This window comes from Pelophylax lessonae (genome assembly GCF_965119305.1).
Source record: "Pelophylax lessonae genome assembly, chromosome: 3".
Classification (NCBI taxonomy): domain Eukaryota; kingdom Metazoa; phylum Chordata; class Amphibia; order Anura; family Ranidae; genus Pelophylax; species Pelophylax lessonae.
Window position 1 is genome coordinate 88,305,708 of NC_138770.1, and position 23,281 is coordinate 88,328,988.

A 23,281-nucleotide genomic window follows, 5' to 3' on the forward strand; every position below is an offset into this window, starting at 1 on the left:
ATCTCATACTTCTGAAGATTTGAGGGTGCTGCCTGTTCCATACTCCTCCTACTCCTCATACATCCTTTTAGGGGTACAAACAATAGTAATTGGGGCCTAGTGTGGTTGTGTACGTGTGAGATACATACACTTTTTTTGATCATATTTCCTATTCCGCTATTCAATAAAAACCTTTAGGGATCAATTAAATTGCAGGATAGTCTGTGTCGGTACGTGTGAGATCCACCTTTCCAATTTTTGGGGCGCATCTCATACTGCCGAGGTTTTGAGGGTGCTTCAGTCTGCCTCCTGCCTGCTCCTCCTACTCCTCTTCCTCATCCTGCCTTTAGGATACAAAAAATTTTAATCGGCGGGGCCTAGTCTGTGTTTGTACGTGTGATATACACCGTATTATACAATTTTTCCTATTCCTAGGAACTAGGAAGGGGGGGCAAAAAGTGGAAATACAAGAGTCCAATTGCCCCCCGAAACAATGCCAGAACAGGTCAGAAGCACAGAGGTTAAGAAATGATAAGCTCAGAGTCCTGTCCACAAATGCTCGCAGTTTAGGTAAAAAAATCAATGAACTTGGGTCAATAATGGCATCTGAGAATGTAGATTTAGTGGCTGTTACGGAGACATGGTTTAATGAAAGAAATGACTGGGACATAACCATACCAGGGTACTCTTTATACAGAAGAGACAGAGAAGGCAAGAAAGGAGGAGGAGTGGCCCTGTATGTGAAAGATAGCATTAAATCTAACCTAATACAAGTTGGTGAGGCCAACATAGAGTCAGTTTGGGTTACGTTGCAGTTTGCTAATCATGCAGTAACTCGTGTAGGTGTGATATATAGACCACCTGGTCAAGTCAAAGAACTAGATGATCTACTAGTTGAAGTAATAGCTAAAATGACAATGAAAGGAGAAGTTATCATTATGGGAGATTTCAATCTTCCAGATATAAACTGGAAAACCAAAATAGCAAGTTCTACCAGGAGTACAGATATTCTAAATTCCCTACTGGGGTTGTCTCTGCAACAAGTGGTTGAGGAGCCAACCCGGAGGGAGGCCATTTTGGATTTGGTATTCACAAATGGGGATTCGGTATATGATGTCATTGTAGGCGAAACCTTGGGATCTAGTGATCACCAGTCAGTGTGGTTTAATATAAGAACTGTGAAAGAGTCACACCACACAAAAACAAAAGTTTTAGATTTTAGAAAAACAGACTTTTCAAAAATGAAATTAGTCAAAAATTAGTCCTTATCAGACTGGAACGGATTACATGGAGTCCAGGAGAAATGGGACTACTTAAAAGGTGCATTATTGAAGGCAACAGAAAATTGCATTAGACTTGTCAGTAAAAGCAAAAAAAGGAAGAGACCACTGTGGTACTCAGCAGAAGTGGCCCAAATCATTAAAAATAAAAAGCTAGCATTTTGTAATTATAAAAAAACCCAGAGCAATGAAGATAAGGAAATCTACAAGATTAGGCAGAAAGAGGCCAAGCAAGTTATAAGAACTTCTAAAGCGCAGGCAGAAGAAAAACTAGCTCAGTCTATGAAAAAGGGGGATAAGACATTCTTCAGATATATAAATGAAAAAAGGAAATTAAAACAAGGAATAACTAAATTAAAAACAAAGGACGGAAGGTATGTAGAAGAGAATAAAGGGCTAGCCGACTGCCTTAATGAATACTTCTGTTCAGTTTTTACAGAAGAAAAAGAAGGAGAAGGACCTCCACTCGAAAGGACGACTAATGAATCATTTGATGCATGTGTCTTTACAGAGGAAGAGGTTCTAAGATTGCTGTCTAAAGTGAAGACAAATAAGTCACAGGGTCCTGATGAGATACACCCAAAATTATTAAAAGAGCTTAGTGGTGAGCTGGCAAAACCATTAACAGATTTATTTAACCAATCATTAGTAACAGGAGTCGTCCCGGAAGATTGGAAATTGGCAAATGTCGTGCCCATTCACAAGAAAGGTAGTAGGGAGGAATCAAGCAACTATAGACCAGTGAGTCTGACATCAATAGTAGGCAAATTAATGGAAACCCTATTAAAGGATAGGATTGTGGAACATCTTAAATCCCATGGATTGCAAGATGAAAAACAACATAGGTTTACTTCAGGGAGATCATGTCAAACAAATCTTATAGATTTTTTTGACTGGGTGACTAAAATAATAGACGGTGGAGGTGCAGTAGACATTGCATATCTAGATTTTAGTAAGGCTTTTGACACTGTCCCACATAGAAGACTTATTAATAAACTGCAGTCATTGAGCATGGACTCCCATATTGTTGAGTGGATTAGGCAGTGGCTGAGTGACAGACAACAGAGGGTTGTAGTCAATGGAGAACATTCAGAACAAGGTCATGTTACCAGTGGGGTACCTCAGGGATCTGTACTGGGACCAATTTTGTTTAATATCTTCATAAGTGATATTGCAAAAGGCCTTGATGGTAAGGTTTATCTTTTTGCTGATGACACAAAGATATGTAACAGGGTTAATGTTCCTGGAGGGAAACGCCAAATGGAAAAGGATTTAGGAAAACTAGAAGAATGGTCAGAACTCTGGCAACTGAAATTTAATGTGGATAAGTGCAAGATAATGCACCTGGGGCGTAAAAACCCAAGGGCAGAATATAGAATATTTGACACAGTCCTGACCTCAGTATCTGAGGAAAGGGATTTAGGAGTAATTATTTCAGAAGACTTAAAGGTGGGAAGACAATGTAATAGAGCAGCACGAAATGCCAGCAGAATGCTTAGGATGTATAGGGAGAGGTATAAGCAGTAGAAAGAGAGAAGTGCTTATGCCGCTGTACAGAACACTGGTGAGACCTCACTTGGAGTATTGTGCGCAGTACTGGAGGCCATATCTCCAGAGGGATATAGATACTCTAGAGAGAGTCCAGAGAAGAGCTACTAAACTAGTACATGGATTGCAGGAAAAAACTTACCAGGAAAGGTTAAAGGACCTTAACATGTATAGCTTGGAAGAAAGAAGAGACAGAGGGGATATGATAGAAACTTTTAAATACATAAAGGGAATCAACTCGGTAAAGGAGGAGAGCATATTTAAAAGAAGAAAAACTACCACAAGAGGACACTGTTTTAAATTAGAGGGGCAAAGGTTTAAAAGTAATATGAGGAAGTATTACTTTACTGAGAGAGTAGTGGATGCATGTAATAACCTTCCTGCAGAAGTGGTAGCTGCAAATACAGTGAAGGAGTTTAAGCATGCATGGGATAGGCATAAGGCTATCCTTCATACAAGATAGGGCCAGGGACTATTCATAGGATTCAGATATATTGGGCAGACTAGATGGGCCAAATGGTTCTTATCTGCTGACACATTCTATGTTTCTATGTTTCTATTCCGCTATTCAATATACACACTTTTGGAGTGTAAAAAATTAAATTACGGCATAGTCTGTATCGGTACGTGTGAGATACACCTTTTAAATTGGTTTGGCGCATCTCCTTCCCCCGCCAAGGATTGCAGGGCGCTTCAGTTTGCCTCCTGTTCCCAACTCCTCCTACTCCTCTTCCTCATCCTGCCTTTAGGTTACAAAAAATTGTAATCGGGGCCTAGTCTGTGTTTGTACGTGTGAGATACACCGTATTATAAAAGTTTTCCTATTCCGCTATTCAATATACACCCTTTTGGAGTGTAAACAATTAAATTACGGCATAGTCTGTATCGGTACGTGTGAGATACACCTTTTAAATTAGTTTGGCGCATCTCCTTCCCCCGCCAAGGATTGCATGGCACTTCAGTTTGCCTCCTGTTCCCAACTCCTCCTACTCCTCTTCCTCATCCTCCCTTTAGGGTACAAAAAAATTTAATCGGGCCTAGTCTGTGTTTGTACGTGTGAGATACACAGTTTTTTATCCTATTCCGCTATTCAATATACACCCTTTTGGTGTAAAAAATATTAAATTGCGGCATAGTTTGCATATTTGACTGTGAGATACACCCGTGCGATACTGTTGTTCTTTTGTTCCGCTATTCAATAAACACCTTTCTAGGGCAAGATCTTAAATTACAGAAATATGAGGAGACCGTCAAATAGGGGCCGTGGCCTGGGTCGTGGTGCTGCTGGTCGAGCTCCTGTTGCAAGGAGAGGATGTGGTCAATCTGTGCCAGCTACACGCACAAGTGAAACACCTTCCTCAAGTGTGAGTAGGCGACAGAACCTGCATCAGTATTTGGTAGGGCATCATACGCCTCTAGAAGTGATGAGGCCAGAACACAGAGAGGCTATAGTAGATTGGTTTGCTGCTGACAGTGCCTCCAGTTCCTTCACATTGTCTCCCACCCAGTCTACTGCAGAAAGGTCAGAGTTGGCACCTGCAGCCGATGTCCAACCGTCTTTCACCTCACCCTCTTGCAAATCAGGCAAGCAGTCTGAGCCCCAAGCCATACAGCAGTCTCTTATTCTTTTTGAGGACTCTGTCAGCATGGTTTCCCAGGCCCATCCACCTAGCCCTGCCCCAGAAGTGGAAGAGATTGAGTGCAGCGATGCCCAACCACTTATTTCTCAAGATGAGTACATGCAAGGACCATCGCAGCACGTCTCCGATGATGACGAAACGCAGGTGCCAACTGCTGCGGCGTTCAGCATTGTGGAGACCGACAAGGAGGGCAGGGGTGAAGACTGGGTGGAAGATGATGTGGAGGACGATGAGGTCCTCGACCCCACATGGAATGAACGTCATGCAGGTGACCTGAGTAGTTTGGAGGAAGAGGCGGTGGTCGCACAGAGCCACCAGCACAGCAGAAGAGGGAGCAGGGTGCAGAAGCGGAGCGGCCATGCCCTAGACACTACGCCTGCTACTGCCCAACGCAGCAAGGGAACGAGCGCACCAAAGTCAGCTCAAAGGAGTTCTCTAGCGTGGAAGTTCTTTAGAAAATGTGCTGATGACAGGACACGAGTGGTTTGCACCCTGTGCAATCAGAGCCTGAAGCGAGGCATAAACCTTCTCAACCTGAGCACAACCTGCATGATCAGGCATCTAAGTGCAAAGCACGAGCTGCAGTGGAGTAGACACCTTCAAAACCAAGAAACGTCTCTGGCTCATCCTGCTTCCTCTTCTGCTGCAGTCTCGGCCGCTCCAGCCACATCTGTAGTGATACCGGCACCTGCCACCCCGCAAACAGACGATCTGTCAGCAACACCACCACCTGGGTCACCAACCATCTCCACAATGTCCCGTGGAAGCGTTCAGCTTTCCATCTCCCAAACACTTGAGAGGAAGAGGAAATACCCCCCGACCCACCCGCGATCCCTGGCCCTGAATGCCAGCATTTCAAAATTATTGGCCTTTGAAATGCTGTCATTCCGTCTGGTGGAGACGCACAGTTTTAAAAACCTTATGTCGGTGGCTGTCCCACAGTACGTCGTGCCCAGCCGCCACTACTTTTCCAGGCAAGCCATCCCTTCCCTGCACAACCAAGTGGGGGAAAAAATCAGGTGTGCACTGCGCAACGCCATCTGTGGCAAGGTCCACCTAACTACCGATACATGGACCAGTAAGCACGGTCAGGGGCGTTATATCTCCCTAACGGCACACTGGGTAAATGCAGTGGCGGATGGGCCTGAGGCGGATAGCAATTTGGCGCATGTCCTTCCACCACCGAGGATTGCAGGGCGCTTCAGTTTGCCTCCTGTTCCTAACTCCTCCTACTCCGCTTCCTCATCCTCTACCGCCTCCTCATCCGGACAGCGTAACACCTTCACCACCAACTTCAGCACGGCCAGGGGTAAACGACAGCAGGCAGTTTTACAACTTGCCTGTTTGGGGGACAAATCACACACCGCGCAGGAGTTGTGGAGGAGCATGGAACAGCAGACAAATGAGTGGTTGCTGCCAGCGAGCCTCAAGCCCGGCCTGGTGGTGTGCGATAACGGGCGAAATCTCATAGCAGCTCTGGGCCTAGCCGGTTTGACGCACATCCCTTGCCTGGCGCATGTGCTGAATTTGGTGGTGCAGAGGTTCCTTAAAAACTACCCCCATATGTCAGAGCTGCTGCAGAAAGTGCGGGCCGTCTGTGCGCACTTTCGGCGTTCTCACCCTGCTGCTGCTCGCCTGTCAGCGCTGCAGCGTAACTTCGGCCTTCCCGCTCGCCGCCTCATATGTGACGTGCCCACAAGGTGGAACTCCACCTTGCACATGCTGCAAAGACTGTGCGAGCAGCAGCAGGCCATAGTGGAGTTTCAGCTGCAGCACGCACGAGTGAGTCGCTCTGCGGAACAGCACCACTTCACCACCAATAACTGGGCCTCCATGCGAGACCTGTGTGCCTTGTTGTGCTGTTTTGAGTACTCCACCAACATGGCCAGTGGCAATGACGCCGTTCTCAGCTTAACTATCCCACTTCTATGCCTCCTGTGGCACAGGATGAGGAGGAGGAGGATGAAGAGGTAACATTTCCAAGGCTTTCAGGACAGTCATTCGCAAGGGGCTCCAAGGGTGGGTTCCTGCACACACAAACGCCAGGGACACAATTGTCCAGCAGGGGCACAGTTCTGGAGGATGAGGAGGAGCTGGAGGAGGAGATGGAACCATGTTCACAGCAGGGTGGCACCCAGGCCAGCTCATGGCCATTACTGGAGCGTGGCTGGGGGGATACAGAGGACACGGACGATACACCTCCCACAGAGGACAGCCTTTCGTTGCCTCTGGGCAGCCTGGCACACATGAGCGATTACATGCTGCAGTGTCTCCACAACGACCGCCGAGTTGCCCACATTCTAACTTGTGCTGATTACTGGGTGGCCACGCTGCTGGATCCCCATTACAAGGACAACGTACCGTCCTTAATTCACTCACTGGAGCGCGATCGCAAGATGCGCGAGTACAAGCGCACACTGGTAGACGCGATGCTGCTGGCATTCCCATCTGACAGCGGGGCCACAGTGGAAGCACAAGGCAGAGGAGGAGGAGGAGGAGGTCGCCAACGCAACCAGGGCACCACCAGCACCTCAGAAGGCAGGGTTAGCATGGCCGAAATGTGGAAAATCTTTGTCAGCACGCCACAACAAACAGCAGCACCAGCAGCTCAGATGGAACGTCTTAGCAGGAGGCAGCATTTTACCAACATGGTGGAGCAGTATGTGTGCACATGCCTACATGTAGTGAATGACGGGTCTGCCCCCTTCAACTTCTGGGTCTCTAAATTGGGCACATGGCCTGAGCTTGCCCTTTACGCCTTGGAGGTGCTGGCGTGCTCTGCAGCCAGTGTATTATCTGAACGGGTATTTAGCACGGCTGGGGGCGTTATAACAGACAAGCGCAGCCGCCTGTCCAGAGACAATGTGGACAAGCTCACGTTCATTAAAATGAACCAGGCATGGATCCCACGGGACTTTTCCGTACCTTGTGCAGAATAGCAATGGATACCGACCTTACCCACCCAGTGTTCCATTTTTGCTCTTTCTCACTCTTTTGGGGTGTACCCTCATTTAAAATTTGTGAAAAGAAGCAGTGTTGGCTACCTCGTCCTCCTCCTCAGGGCCAGATTAACGTAGGGGCTATTGGAGCTGCAGCTCCAGGCCCCTACCTTTTATATAGACCCCGGGTTGGCCATATTCACTGTTACCGCTCTTCTGTCACTTGTAAACACAGAAGTCTGGCTTCTATGCTCGCTTCCCCAGGTAGCACCCTCAGAACCTCCCCACACAGCGCGAAGGCCGGACAAGGAGGTACAGTTGCCGATGTGTGGATGTGTTTATGGGCTTCAGAGACAGCATCCCATGTTGAATTAGGCATGCATGGCTGCACCCTTCCTCCTCTGGGTGCATGCCAAGGCACGGCCCTTAAGGCCCTTCAAAATCCTCAGCACCAAGCCCATGATGCTCTTAATCCGGCCCTGGTCCTCCTCCACCGCCGCTTCCACCTACACCGCCCATAGGTGTGCGCAGCCCATTGCATTAGGGTTTAAATACACATGCATGTGTTTGCCTACATGTACATGGCCCCGATACATTACTCTCCCTGCTGGCAAAGAGAAATAGAGCAGAGCAGGCCCGAGGGAGATCTTTCCCATCTCCTCACTGGCAAACAGAGTGATAATGCTATGTGCCCTAGGTGATTAGGGTGTGCCCAGGCACACCCGGCACACCCTGTGCGCACGCCTATGACACCGCCACATCCACCACCACCTCAACCTCCCTCCTACTCCATATGGGCCTCGTCCTTCAGAGATGAAGAACATTGTTTTATTTTTCTGTTTTTTTTTTTTTGTTGTTTTAAGTTATTTCCCTATCCACATTTGTTTGCAGGGCACTTGCCATGCTCTTAATTACGTTTTGCTGCCATTTGCAGCACTCTAGCCCTTTCCTTTGGTGTTTTAGAGCCATTTTAGTGCCTGAAAGTTCGGGTCCCCATTGACTTCAATGGGGTTCGGTGTCCGGGAAAAGTTCGGCAAAAGTCCGGGACACGGACCCGGACTTTTTTTTAAAGTTCGGCCGAACCCGTCGAACACGGACATCCAGGTGTCCGCTCAACCGTATACTATAGCGTACACCCATGTGAGGGCCATGTTTACACACACAGGGATGCACAGATGTTCCATGCATCCCAGTGCAGGCAGTCCCATGCATGTCAATTCAGATGCAGCATCTGCATGGACACAGTTATTGCTCCCAATCTGACATCTGTGTGGGTGTGGGTGCAAAGCCCCGAATGCAAAGAGTGTGAGTTCAGAGACATGCACCCTCACCCACATGGAAGTCAAATCCAGAGCAGTGACTTTCCATGCAGCCGCTTCTTCTCAATTGACATGTACAGGACTGCCTGCACGGGGATGCATGAAACAACTGCGCATCCCTGTGCAGGAAACCACAGCCTCGTAAGGTTGTATGCTGTAACATAGAAAAAAAAATGTAAAGTCAGCGTTTAGCGGAAAAAGTAAAGAAAACATCAACTAGAACTAAAAGGTCAATAAACCAAACCGTCCCTGTAAAATAGTAAAAACAGCGCTGTGCTCAAACACAACAATAAATAAAATCAACAAAAACTATGTTACAATATATATAAATATATCCAGTGAAGAATCCAAGTGAACAAATGGTTACTGTCCCTTTAAATAACATGAAGCATTAGTGTGTAAGTAATATATAATTCAGTTTATCTATATATCGTGTGACCACCTTTAAACATACACTATATTGCCAAAAGTATTAGGATGCCTGCTACACGCACATGAACTTTAATGGCATCCCAGTCTTAGTTTGTAGGGTCCAATATTGAGTTGGCCCTCCCTTGGCAGCTATAACAGCTTCAACTCTTCTAGGAAGGCTGTCCACAAGGTTTAGGAGTGTGTCTATGGGAATGTTTGACCATTCTTCCAGAAGCACATTTGTGAGGTCAGGCACTGATGTAGACAAGAAGGCCTAGCTCTTAGTCTGCACTCCAATTCATCCCAAAGGTGTTCTATTGGGTTGAGGTCAGGGCTCTGTGCAGACCAGTCAAGTTCCTCCACCTCCAAACTCATTAATCCGTTTCTTTATGGACCTTGCTTTGTGCACTGGTGCGGAGTCATGTTGGAACAGGAAGGGGGCCATCCCCAAACTGTTCCCACAAAGTTTGAAGCATGAAATTGTCCAAAAATGTCTTGGTATGCTGATGCCTTAAGAGTTCCCTTCACTGGAACTAAAGGGCCAAACCCAACCCCTGAAAAACAACCCCACACCATAATCCCCCCTCCACCAAATGATTTTGAGCAGTGCACAAAGCAAGGTCCATAAAGACATGGATGAGCGAGTTTGGGGTGGAGGAACTCGACTGGCCTGAACTTGCTCCTAAGAACAAGATGCTGTGATCCATCCTTCTAGGAAAAATATCAAAATGCCCATATGCTGCCAATAATTTAAGAAGCCACATCTTCTAGTGAGTGTGGTGTGTTGGTGGTTATCACTAATTATATATATTGTGGGGGATTAGCTCGGTAGCGGGTGTGGATAACCCCTTTTGGGGGGGGTTCGTCACACAGGGAGATAGCCGAGGAGTGGTTGAAAACAACAGTTTATGGTTTATTCGTCCAATTTCTTCAAAACAGTGCATGCAGCAAAAACATCAAAATAAAACAAAACACAAAATAAATCCTGGCCACTGTGGGCGTCTACCTTCTCACACACCGGAACCTATCTAAGGAGTCTTCCCAACCTACTCTTTGGGCAGACCCTGCGGGTTCTACAGCAGACACTCAAATGTCCATTTGTGTTTTCTTTACACAGAAAAAAATTCAACACCTCACCTTTAGAAGTCTCTCATCTGACTGCTCTCCCCAGCTTACACAGCCTCAGGAGACAGCAATCAATAGACTCCCTTTGGACAAGTTATAGAGATCTTAATTGCCTCATTCTGAACAGCTGAAAGTGTTCTCAACTTCCGTACACCTTCCTGCCTACCTCTGCAGCCGACACCTGATAGCAATTAGTGAATTGTCTAAACCAAGCAGAAATATATCTCCCGTCAGTGACAACACCCATAGATTTTCCTGACTTCCTGTCACATACCCCCCCCTCTTGTTTCAACCCTAGGGTTGGGACACAGGTTGACAGGCACGCATGTGCACGGGACAAACCATCTGCATTCCCCATTTGAACACCGGGGCGATGCGTTACCACAAAACTAAATTCCTGAAGGGCCAGAAACCACCTATTTATTCTCCTATTGGTCTCCTTGTTCTGTGCCATCCACTTCAATGGGGCGTGATCCGTCACCAGTTCAAACTGTCTACCCAGGAGGTAGTATCGGAGAGAATCCAAGGCCCATTTCACCGCCAAACACTCTTTCTCAATGGTGGCATAATTCTCTTCATGGGCCTTCAACTTTCGGCTGAGGTACATAACAGGGTGTTCTTCCCCATTGATAATCTGGGACAGTACAGCTCCTAAACCCACATTTGATGCATCTGTCTGGACCACAAAGTCTCGTGAAAAATCAGGCGACTTTAAAACTGGCTGGCTACATAAGGCCTGTTTTAAAGCCTGAAAAGCTGTTTCTGCCTCGGGAGTCCATTTGATCATGACAGACTCCTTCCCTTTGGTCAGATTGGTCAGGGAAGCAGCCTGTGAGGCAAAATGGGGAATAAAACGGCGATAATAACCTGCAATCCCCAAAAATGCACGAACCTGTTTCTTGCTGGTGGGACGTGGCCAATCCTTAATAGCTTCAACTTTGTTTATTTGGGGCTTGATTAGACCTCTACCAATGGTATACCCCAGATACTTCGCCTCTTCTAGCCCAATGGTACATTTTTTTGGATTGGCTGTAAACCCAGCTTTCCAGATGGAATCCAACACAGCCTGAACTTTTGGTAAGTGTGAGTCCCAATCCTCACTGTGAATGACCACGTCATCGAGGTATGCAGCAGCATAGGCTAGATGAGGCCGAAGGGTCTTATCCATGGTGCGTTGGAATGTGGCAGGAGCATTCTGTAACCCAAAAGGCATCCTCCGATATTGGAAAGATCCGTCTGGAGTTACAAATGCTGTTTTTTCCCTGGCCGACCCCGAGAGAGGAATTTGCCAATAACCCTTGGTAAGGTCTAACGTGGTCATGTACCGGGCAGTGCCTAGGCGATCAATTAGTTCATCTATGCGGGGCATAGGATAGGTGTCAAACTTAGTGATTTTATTCAGGCGGCGAAAATCATTACAAAACCGCCAACTTCCATCTGGTTTGGGCACTAAGACAATGGGACTGGACCAATCACTATTTGACTCTTCTATCACCCCCAACTCAAGCATTTTTTTTACTTCCTGGCGAATGGCATCTCGCCGGGCTTCTGGAATTCTATAAGGCTTTAACTTGACCTTATCCCCTGGGGTGGTGATAATGTCATGTTTAACTCCCGAGACCCAACCTGGCAGGTCTGAAAACTTCTCCCTATTACGGAGCACAAATTCTTTAACCTCCTGTTTCTGAAGTTTGGACAGAGTCTCTGCTATCCCAACTTCAGGGACAGCCAGGTGAACTGGAGCAGAAACTCGGGTAGTCTCAGCGACCAAGGACTCTCTATCCTTCCATGGTTTTAACAAGTTCACGTGATAGAGCTGCTCAGGTTTTCGTCTTCCTGGTTGGCTAATTTTATAATTCACCATCCCTATTTTCTCCAATACTTCATAGGGCCCCTGCCATTTGGCTAGGAATTTACTTTCGACCGTGGGGACCAACACCAACACCCTATCACCAGGTGCAAAAGAACGGACCTGGGCCCCACGATTGTAAATCCTTTGTTGAGCCAACTGGGCTTGGGCTAAATGTGCCTTCACAATCGGCATCACTTGGGCAATTCTATCTTGCATTTGGGCAACATGCTCAATCACACTTCGATGAGGGGAACTCTCACTCTCCCATGTTTCCCTGGCAATGTCAAGTAGGCCCCGGGGGTGCCTCCCATACAGCAACTCAAACGGAGAGAACCCTGTGGATGATTGGGGAACCTCTCTTATGGCAAACATCAGATAAGGGAGCAGATAATCCCAATTCTTTCCGTCTTTATCCACCACCTTCCTCAACATTTGTTTTAACGTTTTATTAAACCTCTCCACTAACCCATCTGTTTGAGGGTGATATACTGAGGTACGTAACTGGGTCACTTTCAGGAGTTTACAAAGTTCTCTTGTCACCCTGGACATAAACGGGGTGCCCTGGTCAGTTAGGATTTCCTTAGGTAGACCCACCCGGGTGACAACTTGAAATAACTCCTTGGCTATGGTTTTAGCAGAGGTATTTCGGAGAGGAATCGCTTCTGGGTAACGGGTGGCATAATCCATTATCACCAAGATGTGCTGGTGCCCTCTTGTGGACTTCAGTAAGGGCCCAACCAAATCCATGGCGATCCTCTCAAAAGGAACCTCGATAATGGGCAGGGGTACCAAAGGACTACGGAAATGGGGCATGGGTGCATTAATCTGACACACTGGACAGGAAGAGCAGTACAATTCCACTTCCTTAGTGATCCCAGGCCAATAAAACCTCTGGGTGATTCTCTCCCGGGTTTTTTCTGCTCCCAAATGTCCCCCAAGAATGTGCCCATGGGCCAGTTCCAAAACCATCTTGCGGTACGGTTTAGGCACTACCAGTTGCTCAACAGTGTCCTCTATCCTCTGTGACACTCGATATAAGAGGTCCCTCTCAATAATGAAGTAAGGGAGGGCAATCCTCTCGTCAGGGTTAACTAGCTCCCCATCTATCTTCACTACATTCTCCCGGGCTCTTAGCAATGTGGGGTCCCTCAATTGCTCAGTGATAAAATTTTCTCGGTGCACTTTAAGGTCATCCAACCCTAACGGCCGCTGTTCCTCTTCTGAGGTAGCAGGCTCCTCCCTAGGGACTGGTGTTTCCCCGGCTAAGACTGAGCACGGAAACTCAGGATAATCCTCACAGTTAGAGGATTCTGGAGTAGATGGTTCAGGCTCAGAAGAACCACCTACTGGGGAATCTGGGCAATCCCAGAGTTCCCAGAATTTTGGGAAATCCCTTCCCACAATGGCGTCATGTGGCAGTTTGGGAACTAAACCCACTTGGTGACACAAGTTACCGAGGGAGGTTTCAAAGGAAACTGTAGTCACCGGATATTCTCGAGTGTCCCCATGTACACAAACTACCGCCATTTTCCTAGGATGTACGTTTTTTTTCACCACTAGATCACTTCTCACTAAGGTAACCAGGCTACCTGAATCCAACAATACCACAACATCTTTACCATCTAAACACATTCTATATAAAGGTTTCTCATTCCCCTTTACTGCAGTGTATGTGGTTGCAAAAAAGGACTGTCGTCTCTCTGTCAGAAAGTCACAATGCATGGGTTCATCATCCACTGGGCAAACCGCTGGGCAAACTGCTGCTACATGTCCCTCTTCCCGGCAACGGTAACAAATCAACCTTCCAGTCCTCTCCTGTGGGATGGGTCTTCCAGGTCGCTCTCGCCAAACATTAGTAGTAGTCCTACTAACACCTCGAGTTGCTCTTTGGATCCTCTCTCCACCCCCATCCCCTGACGCAGTCTTACTTATAGGTGGGGAGGGTCTGGTCTTGGGGTGAAAAGTCTGTGCATCTCTGGAAAAAGAGGTCAAATTCTCAGTTGTTAGGTACCTTTCGACCAGGTCTACTAATTTGTCTGCGGTTTCCGGACCACCATGGCTTACCCATTTCTGCAGGGTGTTAGGAAGAGACCTAAGAAATTTGTCCATGACTACTCGCTCCAAAATTTCTGGTCCGGACAGAATTTCTGGCTGCAGCCATTTCTTAGCCAAATGGATGAGGTCATACATCTGCGACCGGGGTGGTTTCTTCAGCTGATAACTCCAATTGTGGACCCGCTGAGCACGGACATCCAAGGTTACCCCAAAACGTGCCAATATTTCCACTTTTAATCGATCATAGTTTTTTGCATCTGCAAGTTCCAAGTCAAAATATGCCTTTTGGGCTTCTCCAGCTAATAGGGGGGCCACTAGTCCAGCCCACTGTTCTTTAGGCCAACTCTCTTTCTCCGCTGTTCTTTCAAACGTGGTCAGAAACATCTCAGGGTCCTCATCTGTAGTCATCTTTGGCAATAAGTGGTTTACCCGAAAAGTCGGTATGTTACTGGCCTGACTCCCAACCTCGGTCTGCTGTCTCTGAAGCTGTTTCACAATGGCCTCCATTTGCTGCTGGTGTCTCTGTTCCACGCCTTCAATGGCCTCTCGGTGAGCTTGTTGTTGAGCTGCAAAGCTCCGCTGAAAATCCGCATTTGCCTGCTGTTGAGCTGCATTTGCCTGCTGTTGGGCTGCATTCGATATAATCAGTTGTTTCAGTATTTCCTCCATTTTTTTGGGTTTACTTTAACTGCCCGCATCCTCCACCATATGTGAGGGATTAGCTCGGTAGCGGGTGTGGATAACCCCTTTTGGGGGGGGTTCGTCACACAGGGAGATAGCCGAGGAGTGGTTGAAAACAACAGTTTATGGTTTATTCGTCCAATTTCTTCAAAACAGTGCATGCAGCAAAAACATCAAAATAAAACAAAACACAAAATAAATCCTGGCCACTGTGGGCGTCTACCTTCTCACACACCGGAACCTATCTAAGGAGTCTTCCCAACCTACTCTTTGGGCAGACCCTGCGGGTTCTACAGCAGACACTCAAATGTCCATTTGTGTTTTCTTTACACAGAAAAAAATTCAACACCTCACCTTTAGAAGTCTCTCATCTGACTGCTCTCCCCAGCTTACACAGCCTCAGGAGACAGCAATCAATAGACTCCCTTTGGACAAGTTATAGAGATCTTAATTGCCTCATTCTGAACAGCTGAAAGTGTTCTCAACTTCCGTACACCTTCCTGCCTACCTCTGCAGCCGACACCTGATAGCAATTAGTGAATTGTCTAAACCAAGCAGAAATATATCTCCCGTCAGTGACAACACCCATAGATTTTCCTGACTTCCTGTCACAATATATATATATATATATATATATATATATATATATATATATATATATATATATATATATATATATATATATTATATGTTATATAACTGTGTGTTATTTAAAGGGACAGATATTATTTTTTCATTTTGCTTTTTAATTGCACAATTACCAATCACACATTATTGCCCCATGTCATTAGAAGAGACAAAAAACATTTATTTACTTGGATTCTTCATTGGATATATATATATATGTTTTGTGGCATAATTTTTGTTGTTTTTATTTATTGTTGTGTTTGTGCCCAGCACTGTTTTTACTGATATGGTAGAATGTGCCCTGTGTTAACGAGGCCTTTCTATTTTTTTTTTTTTTTTTACAGTGTTATTTTATTTTTATTTTTATTTTTTTTTTATTTATTTTTTTGGGGTGGGGGGGAGGTGTGACGGTAACCGTCAATATGAGTGAAAGACAGATAATTATTGGTTTGGATTGCTTCAAGGGGGACAGTAATATTTGTCAAACATCTTCATATAGAAATATGAAGATTTAATACCACCTTACACAGTGTATTCCATGTGCTTGTCTGTGAGAGAGACACAGTCATTGGCAGACTTCCCTATTGTTTGTGTATTGGGAGGGAATGTGGATTGTGCCTGTCTCATTGTTAATGACCTCAAATTGTTCTGTCTGCCTTAAGATAAGCTTATTATGGGATGTATGATGTATATGTGTATGTGGATTGGCTGCTAAGGGGGAGGGGGGATTGTCTCACAGTGTATATCTTTGTGTACACTGTATGGGAGTGTAAAACTCTGTTTTCATTGGATTGTGAATGTCAGTGCCTGTTTTCAACAAGGTCCACCTGGGTGGTAACCTTGTGGGGGAGAACTGTATAAAAGTATGTTTCTTGTTCAATAAAGTTGAATTATACTTCACCCTCAATCTTGAATCCTGTGTCTGATTGGGGGAATATGCTACAAGGGATTGCTATGTCCTTCATACTCCCTTGGATAATCACTAAGCTCTTGTAAGAGCTTGTGTAAGAGCTTGTTCCTGTTCCTGCTGCACTCTCTGGGGAAAGAGAGGTTCATCCACAGGAACCTGGAGCCTTGTCATAGGTCCAGGTTGGGTAGGAGACGGCGAGACCCTAACCAAGCTGTGGGGTCTGAAGTGGTTATGGTGTCTGATGGAGTGCTTGGAGCCCTCGGGAAGCAGTAGGAGCATCCGTCAACAAAGGTGCCCGGTCGGGGTGCTGGTTGATCCGTTACAGGAGGCTTTGGTGAAACATCAGGGCCTCAATGCCTCAGCTGCACTACAGATAAAAAAAATAGTAGCCTCCGTGCAGAGGCTCTTATTTATTCATAAACTGGAGCATAGTAAACACAGCTTACTACTCTTCAGTGATGAATAAACACAGAAGCAGTTGGTACCGATCACTCATTGTGTTTATTCAGGAAGAGGATGGTAAGCATGAAATGTATACCAGCTAACCCCCTCCATTCTCTATCCTGAGACATTGATCATCCCGCTCCAGCAGCAGCACGCTGGAGAGGGAGGTGGGGGAAGCTGGCCAGCAGCACTGCAGGGAGAGAGCTTTGGAGGATCAATGGGGGAAGGGAACAGTACGGGGGTGGCAGTCAAAGTAGTGGGGGATCTATTTAAATAATTAAATCCTCCTGTATCTCCCCTGCAACACCTGAAGCCGATGGGAGGGGAGAGAGGGAGATATAAGCAGCTACAGGGGAGCCACAGGGGATCGGTGCTATGTAAGAGGGGCATATAAGAGCAGAGGGGGGCATTTTAGGAGATAGTGGGTGGAGGGGAGCAGTGGCAGAATCACAATGTGTGCATTGTGTGCTAGTGCACAATGGGCCCCATCCCCCATCAGGTCCCAGTACACACATGGATGATATGCCACTGAGTAACATTCTTCCTGTCATAGAGTGAAAATGCTTACATACTGTACTGTATCTTTGGAGAAGCAGTGTTGTCATGCTAGGACAAGATTACAGGCCCCTATCCCCCCATGTCTCTTTTCAACATAGGGGAAGGTGTTCTGTAGTACACCGAGAAAGTTGGAACTGATAAAAGTGAGCACAGGAAATTATAAGCCTACTGGATTTCTTGTGGGATCAACAGGCTGTCTTCTGCACCCATTAAACGGAGTACAACAGACAACAAGTAAAGCTCAACACATTAATCATATTTATTGTTTTTTACTAAAGATAAAAAAAGATAAAAAAAAAAAAAAAAAAGATTACCATTGCCTTCTGTTGTTTTGGAAAATATTGCCATCTTTGGTCTGTTACAAAATTCTTCACCATGGTTGAGTAGAGCATCTTTAACAGTGTCATAGCCGCACAAGACGATGACTTTTGCCATTCCGAAATGAATAGTTAATACTGTGCCATGCTTCTTAGACAGCTGTAAATGCAACATACAGTAGAAGACATAATTAACGGTCTAAAATGAATGTTAAGGAAATTCTCCACTATTATGTGTAAACACATCATTTATTTTTGATGCCTGTGTACCCCTAAAGAAATTGCTGTTTTTTCAGGTCCCTCATACCCAGAGCCTGCAACTCTACAAGCAGCACCATGCCCCTTGACAAATGACTTACTGAAGCTCTCTCCTGGGCAGAGAGGCAAGCCACTAATCAGCATCAATAACTGTCTATAGCCCAACTATGGTGACCCAACTTGAGCAAGAAATATATAGGATATATAGGATATATACCAATGTTGCTGGTGATGTCCAAAGGGCTCAAACATGAAAAAGTAGGAAATTGGGTGAATGTGGTAGAAAACACCAAAACAAAATGTACAGCTGTTCCTAGATAGAGTTTGCAGGTACAAAAGACTTTAGGAGCCTTGTAGGTTCATGGCAAAGACAGATTGGTCATGAGGCACTATGGCAAGTGGGCTTACAGATATAAGAAGCAAATAAAATAAAAAGAAGGCCCAGACTATTTATTTAACCAGGAGACATATGATCCTTATTTTCAGCACTGCAAAGCATGTTAATAAGGTAGAAGGAATAGCGACTAATTGCCCCATATTAATTAAAAAATCATATATCAAAGTTGGCCTTGAAAGCAAGAGAACATCAGTGAGTTTGGCAAGATGGCTGTATTACCTCCATAAATGTTTTGTAAGGTTGTTTCATGTCAATTATGTGCAGATTTCCAACGATGGGTAAAGGTTTGGGCCCAGGAGGTAAATTCTTGTGTATATGTCTCCTCTGGTTGCTGTAAACATTGGCCAAGAAAAGGATGACCACGACAGATAAAAGGATTACACTGAGGTCCATGGGAAACGTGTTGCCAATGATATCTAAGGAAAGGAAAACAAACACCAGAGTAAATGGAGCTAATTGGAACTTCTATTATTTTTTAATGTCTGTCTGTGTTCATATGTGTGCCCTCTTTGTTTGTCCTGATGACCACTGTCACCAAAACAGAAAAAAATGGAAATTCTAAATTTTAGAGATGTCACAAGAAGAGATGAAGGTTAATCCTCCAATGAAGGCACCTATTCCAGATACATTCATCTAACAGAGGAATCTCCCTCACATTGTAGAGATCTCTTTACACTTCCTGTTGCATCTTTGCAGTGGAAAGTGAAGGGAAATCTCCCAAAGAGTACACTAAAATATAAACTGACAAGGGGATCAATTTATAAAAGCATATTGCATACGGTATTTAGGCTACGTGACACATTTTCCCCAAAAATCGCATGTGATAGTGAAAATGTCAATTCATTATCCCTTTATGTGGTATTTACCTCAAAAAGCAAAAACACTCAGTAATTACCGCATTATACAGGGTTAAACCTAATTCACTAAAGGAAATAAATATTAAATGCATTCTTTAATTAAGTAATGGTCGAGGCATGTGAAATTTAAGGAATGTATGAAGTTTCAGCTGGTTGATAAAGAGCTGGCACCTACCAGCATCCTTAACAACCAGTGTAAGTGGCCACAGTAATCCCCAACATTGGTGTAAGTGGCCACAGTAATCCCCAACATTGGTGTAAGTGGCCACAGTAATCCCCAACATTGGTGTAAGTGGCCACAGTAATCTTCAACATTGGTGTAAGTGGCCACAGTAATCCCCAACATTGGTGTAAGTGGCCACAGTAATCTTCAACATTGGTGTAAGTGGCCACAATAATATCCAACATCGGTGTAAGTGGCCACAGTAATAATCCCCAACATTAGTGTAAGTGGCTACAGTAATATCAAACATTGGAGTAAATGGCCACAGTAATCCCCAACATTAGTGTAAGTGGCCACAGTAATAATCCCCAACATTGGTGTAAGTGGCCACAGTAATAATCCCCAACATTGGTGTAAGTGGCCACAGTAATCTCCAACATTGGTGTAAGTGGCCACAGTAATACTCCCCATCATTAGTGTAAGTGGCCACAATAATCCCCAACATTGGTGTAAATGGCCACAGTAATCTCCAACATTGATGTAAGTGGCCAAAACAATAATCTCCATCATTGGTGTAAGTGGCCACCATAATAATCCCCAGCATTGGTGTAAGTGGCCACAGTAATAATTCCCAGCATTGGTGTACATGGCCACAGTAATGATCCCCAACATTAGTGTAAGTGGCCACAGTAATCCCCAACATTGATGTAAGTGGTCAAAGTAATAACCCCCAACATTAGCGTAAGTTGCCACCATAATAATTCCCAGCATTGGTGAAAGTGGCCACAGTAATGATCCCCAACATTAGTGTAAGTGGTCACATTAATAATCCCCAGCATTGGTGTACGTGGCCACAGTAATGATCCCCAACATTAGTGTAAGTTGCCACAGTAATCCCCAACATTGGTGTAAGTGGTCACAGTAATAATCCCTAACATTGGTGTAATTGGCCACAGTAATAACCCCCTGCACTGATGTTGGTAGCAAAATAATACCAGTCACATTTGTGGTCAGTAGTATTCATTGGCAGGGCTTTTAACCTGACCCATCGTCCTCCTCCCACTCCCACCGCACCCCACATTGGTGACATTGATAACAGTGTTATCAACCCCCCCCATTGCTGGTCAGAGTTGGGTAAATCTTAGTAGCAGCTGAATTTGAAAACAAATTCTACATACACACACACCTTGCTGGTCAGCAACCACATGCCATCAGTTTCATTTTTATTATTTCTTAATTATTTGCATGAAGGTATGGTGCAGGGCTGGATCTAGCCTGTCTGATGTGGGGGTGCAGTAAAAAAAATATATCATGGGGCAGAGGATAGGAGATAATCAGGGTAATGTATAGGGGGTAACCAGGCCTGAGGATAGGAGATAATCAGGGCAATGTATAGGGGGTAAGCAGGGCTGAGGATAGCGTCAGCAGTTTGTAGGGTAGTGTACAGGGGTCAGCAGGCTTGAGGACAGGGTTCAGTTTTTCAGGCGGACCTGATCGGTTGCTCCATGCAGCCCTATAGAGTGGCGGATGTCAGCGGAGACATCTCCGCTGACACCCGCTGCACTCCGATCCGATCCTGTCCATGAAATCTGGACAGATGGAAACCCTATTTTTCATCCTTCAATCTGGAGGATCGGATCAGATAAGATCGGATGAAAACGGACAGGCGGACTGTTTTCATCGAGTCTCCCATAGAGGAGAGTGGGGCTCCGTCTCTGAAAAGTAAGGGGAGACGGAGCTTTCATTTGCCTGCTCAGGGGGGCTCGGCGGATTGATCCCCGCTGAGCTAAACGGAGTCTGTCGGGCCCACCCCCCATCTGAAAGGGGCCTTACTCTCCATTATCCATAAGGTTAACATGAAGGTTTACACTTCCTTCCCTGTTCCCATACACTATAGCAGAGGTCTCCAAACTATGGCCCTCCAATTGTTCAGGAACTACAATCCCCATCATGCCTAGTCATGTCTGTGAATATCAGAGTTTTACAATGCATCATGGGATTTGTAGCTCTGCAACAGCTGGAGGGCCATATGGTGCTTTTCCACTGCATGGAACCGAACGGTTCGGCTCGCTTTTGCGCTTTTCCATTGCATGGTACCACATGGTACGGTGTTGGAACGGTTCGGTACGGTACGGCGGCGCTTTTCCACTACATGCAACTGAACGGTATGGCTCGCTTAAACAGTACCACCTCAGATGTGGTTCCAAGAATGCCGTACCGGTACCATATCCCACAATCCTTTGCATGCAGCCTTGACTGTTTGTCACTACTAGCCACTGATTGGTCAGAGAATCGTTGTTATCCCACCCACTTTACTTTAGTGGAAATGCAAACCGTACCAAACCGTACCAAACTGTTCCAACACCGTACCATGCGTTACCATGCAGTGGAAAACCAGAGCCAAGCAGGGCCGAGTGGAGCCAAGCCGGTACTTGAAGGGGAAAAGTGCCAATAGTTTGGCGATCCCTGCACGATAGGATTCTACTTGCTTTACATTTCCAGTAATTAGACTATACACTTAAAGTGATTGTAAAGTTTAAAAAATAAATAAATAACAAACATGTTTTACTTACCTTCTCTGTGCGGTTGGTTCTCGAGTCCCACTTTGCTGCTCCTGGCCCCTCCCTCCTGTTGAGTGCCCCCATAGCACACAGCTTGCTATGGGGGCACCCGAGCTGATCTGAAGCTCTGTGTGTCCATTCAGACATGGAACTGCCGTTTGGCCCCACCCCCTCTCTCTCCTGATTGGCTAACTGACTTTGCCAATGGCGGCACAGCTGTGTCCCAGACAATCGGGAGGGAAAGTCCCGGAAGGCCGAGGGACTCATGGATATCGCTGGACAGAGAAGGACCTCAGGTAAGTAATAGGGGGTGCTGGGGAGGCTGCTACACCCAGAAGGTTTTTTTTATCCTAAAGCATAGAATGCATTAAGATAGAAAAACCTTCTGACTTTAACCAGCAGCTCAGTTTACTGAATAAATGGCATAGATATAAAATTCCTCTTTACACAGTGAGGTTCCAGCAATCACATGGCAGTGCCACAGGTTATTTGGTGAACATCATTCCTCTTTAACCACTTCAGAAGCAGACACTTTCACCCCCTTCCCAGACCAGTTTTCAGATTTCAGCGCTGTCACACTTTGACAATTACTCATTCGAGCAACACTGTATCCAAATTAAATTGTTATATTTTTTGAGACAAATAGAGCTTTTTTTTATATAAACTACTGGGCTTTTTTTTTCTTCCAAATAAAAGAAAAAAAAAAAGGTTTTTTTTGATTGTTAAATTATTTATTTGCAAAATGTTATTTCTTCATAAATGTACGTCTTCTACAGTACATTTCTTTAGTAAAAATCACCCAAATCAGTGTATATTATTTAGTCTGTAGGAAATTTTATATAGTCTACAATCTATACAGTATACATATATTTGAAAATTGATCAATCCTGATGTATTGACGGCCTATCTAATTTCTGGAGGCCCTAAAATGCCAGGACAGTACAAATATACCACAAATTACCCCTTTTTGGAAATTAGACAGTTGGAGGTATTTAGTATACAAGTTCAAATTTTTTTTGCAATTTTATGGAAAATTAAGAAATTAAATACATATTGGGTTTTACATAATGTCGCCAAAGGAATGCAGTGCCATCATATGACTGGTGTGGCAGTGATCAGGGACACTGACTGCTGAGTGTGTAAAAAAAAAAAAAACATTTATTTTATTTTTTTTGACATACTGTTATAATAGTCACTCTGTACTATTCTGGGCAAGTGATCAGGATTTATTTGTATGCTATGATTGCTTATTACAGTGATGATCACAGTTATATGCAATCATTTTTATGAATGGCATCCATTCATTCATTGTGTGCTATTGTGAAAGCTGTGATTGGCCACAGCTATCACATGGTACAGG

General features: G+C 45.2%; 1 protein-coding gene across 1 annotated transcript in view; it reads right to left on the reverse strand.

Annotated features, from left to right (window-relative positions):
- The window catches only part of LOC309550377 (uncharacterized protein), a 151,649-nt gene that overhangs the window by 126,742 nt on the left and 1,626 nt on the right, over window positions 1-23,281 (reverse strand). The window contains exons 2-3 of the mRNA XM_082250772.1: window positions 18,560-18,756; window positions 17,683-17,845 (exon numbers count right to left, since the gene is read on the reverse strand). Coding sequence (XP_082106898.1) covers window positions 17,683-17,845; window positions 18,560-18,733 — 337 coding nt within the window. The 5' untranslated portion in view covers window positions 18,734-18,756. The remainder of the gene's footprint in view (window positions 1-17,682; window positions 17,846-18,559; window positions 18,757-23,281) is intronic.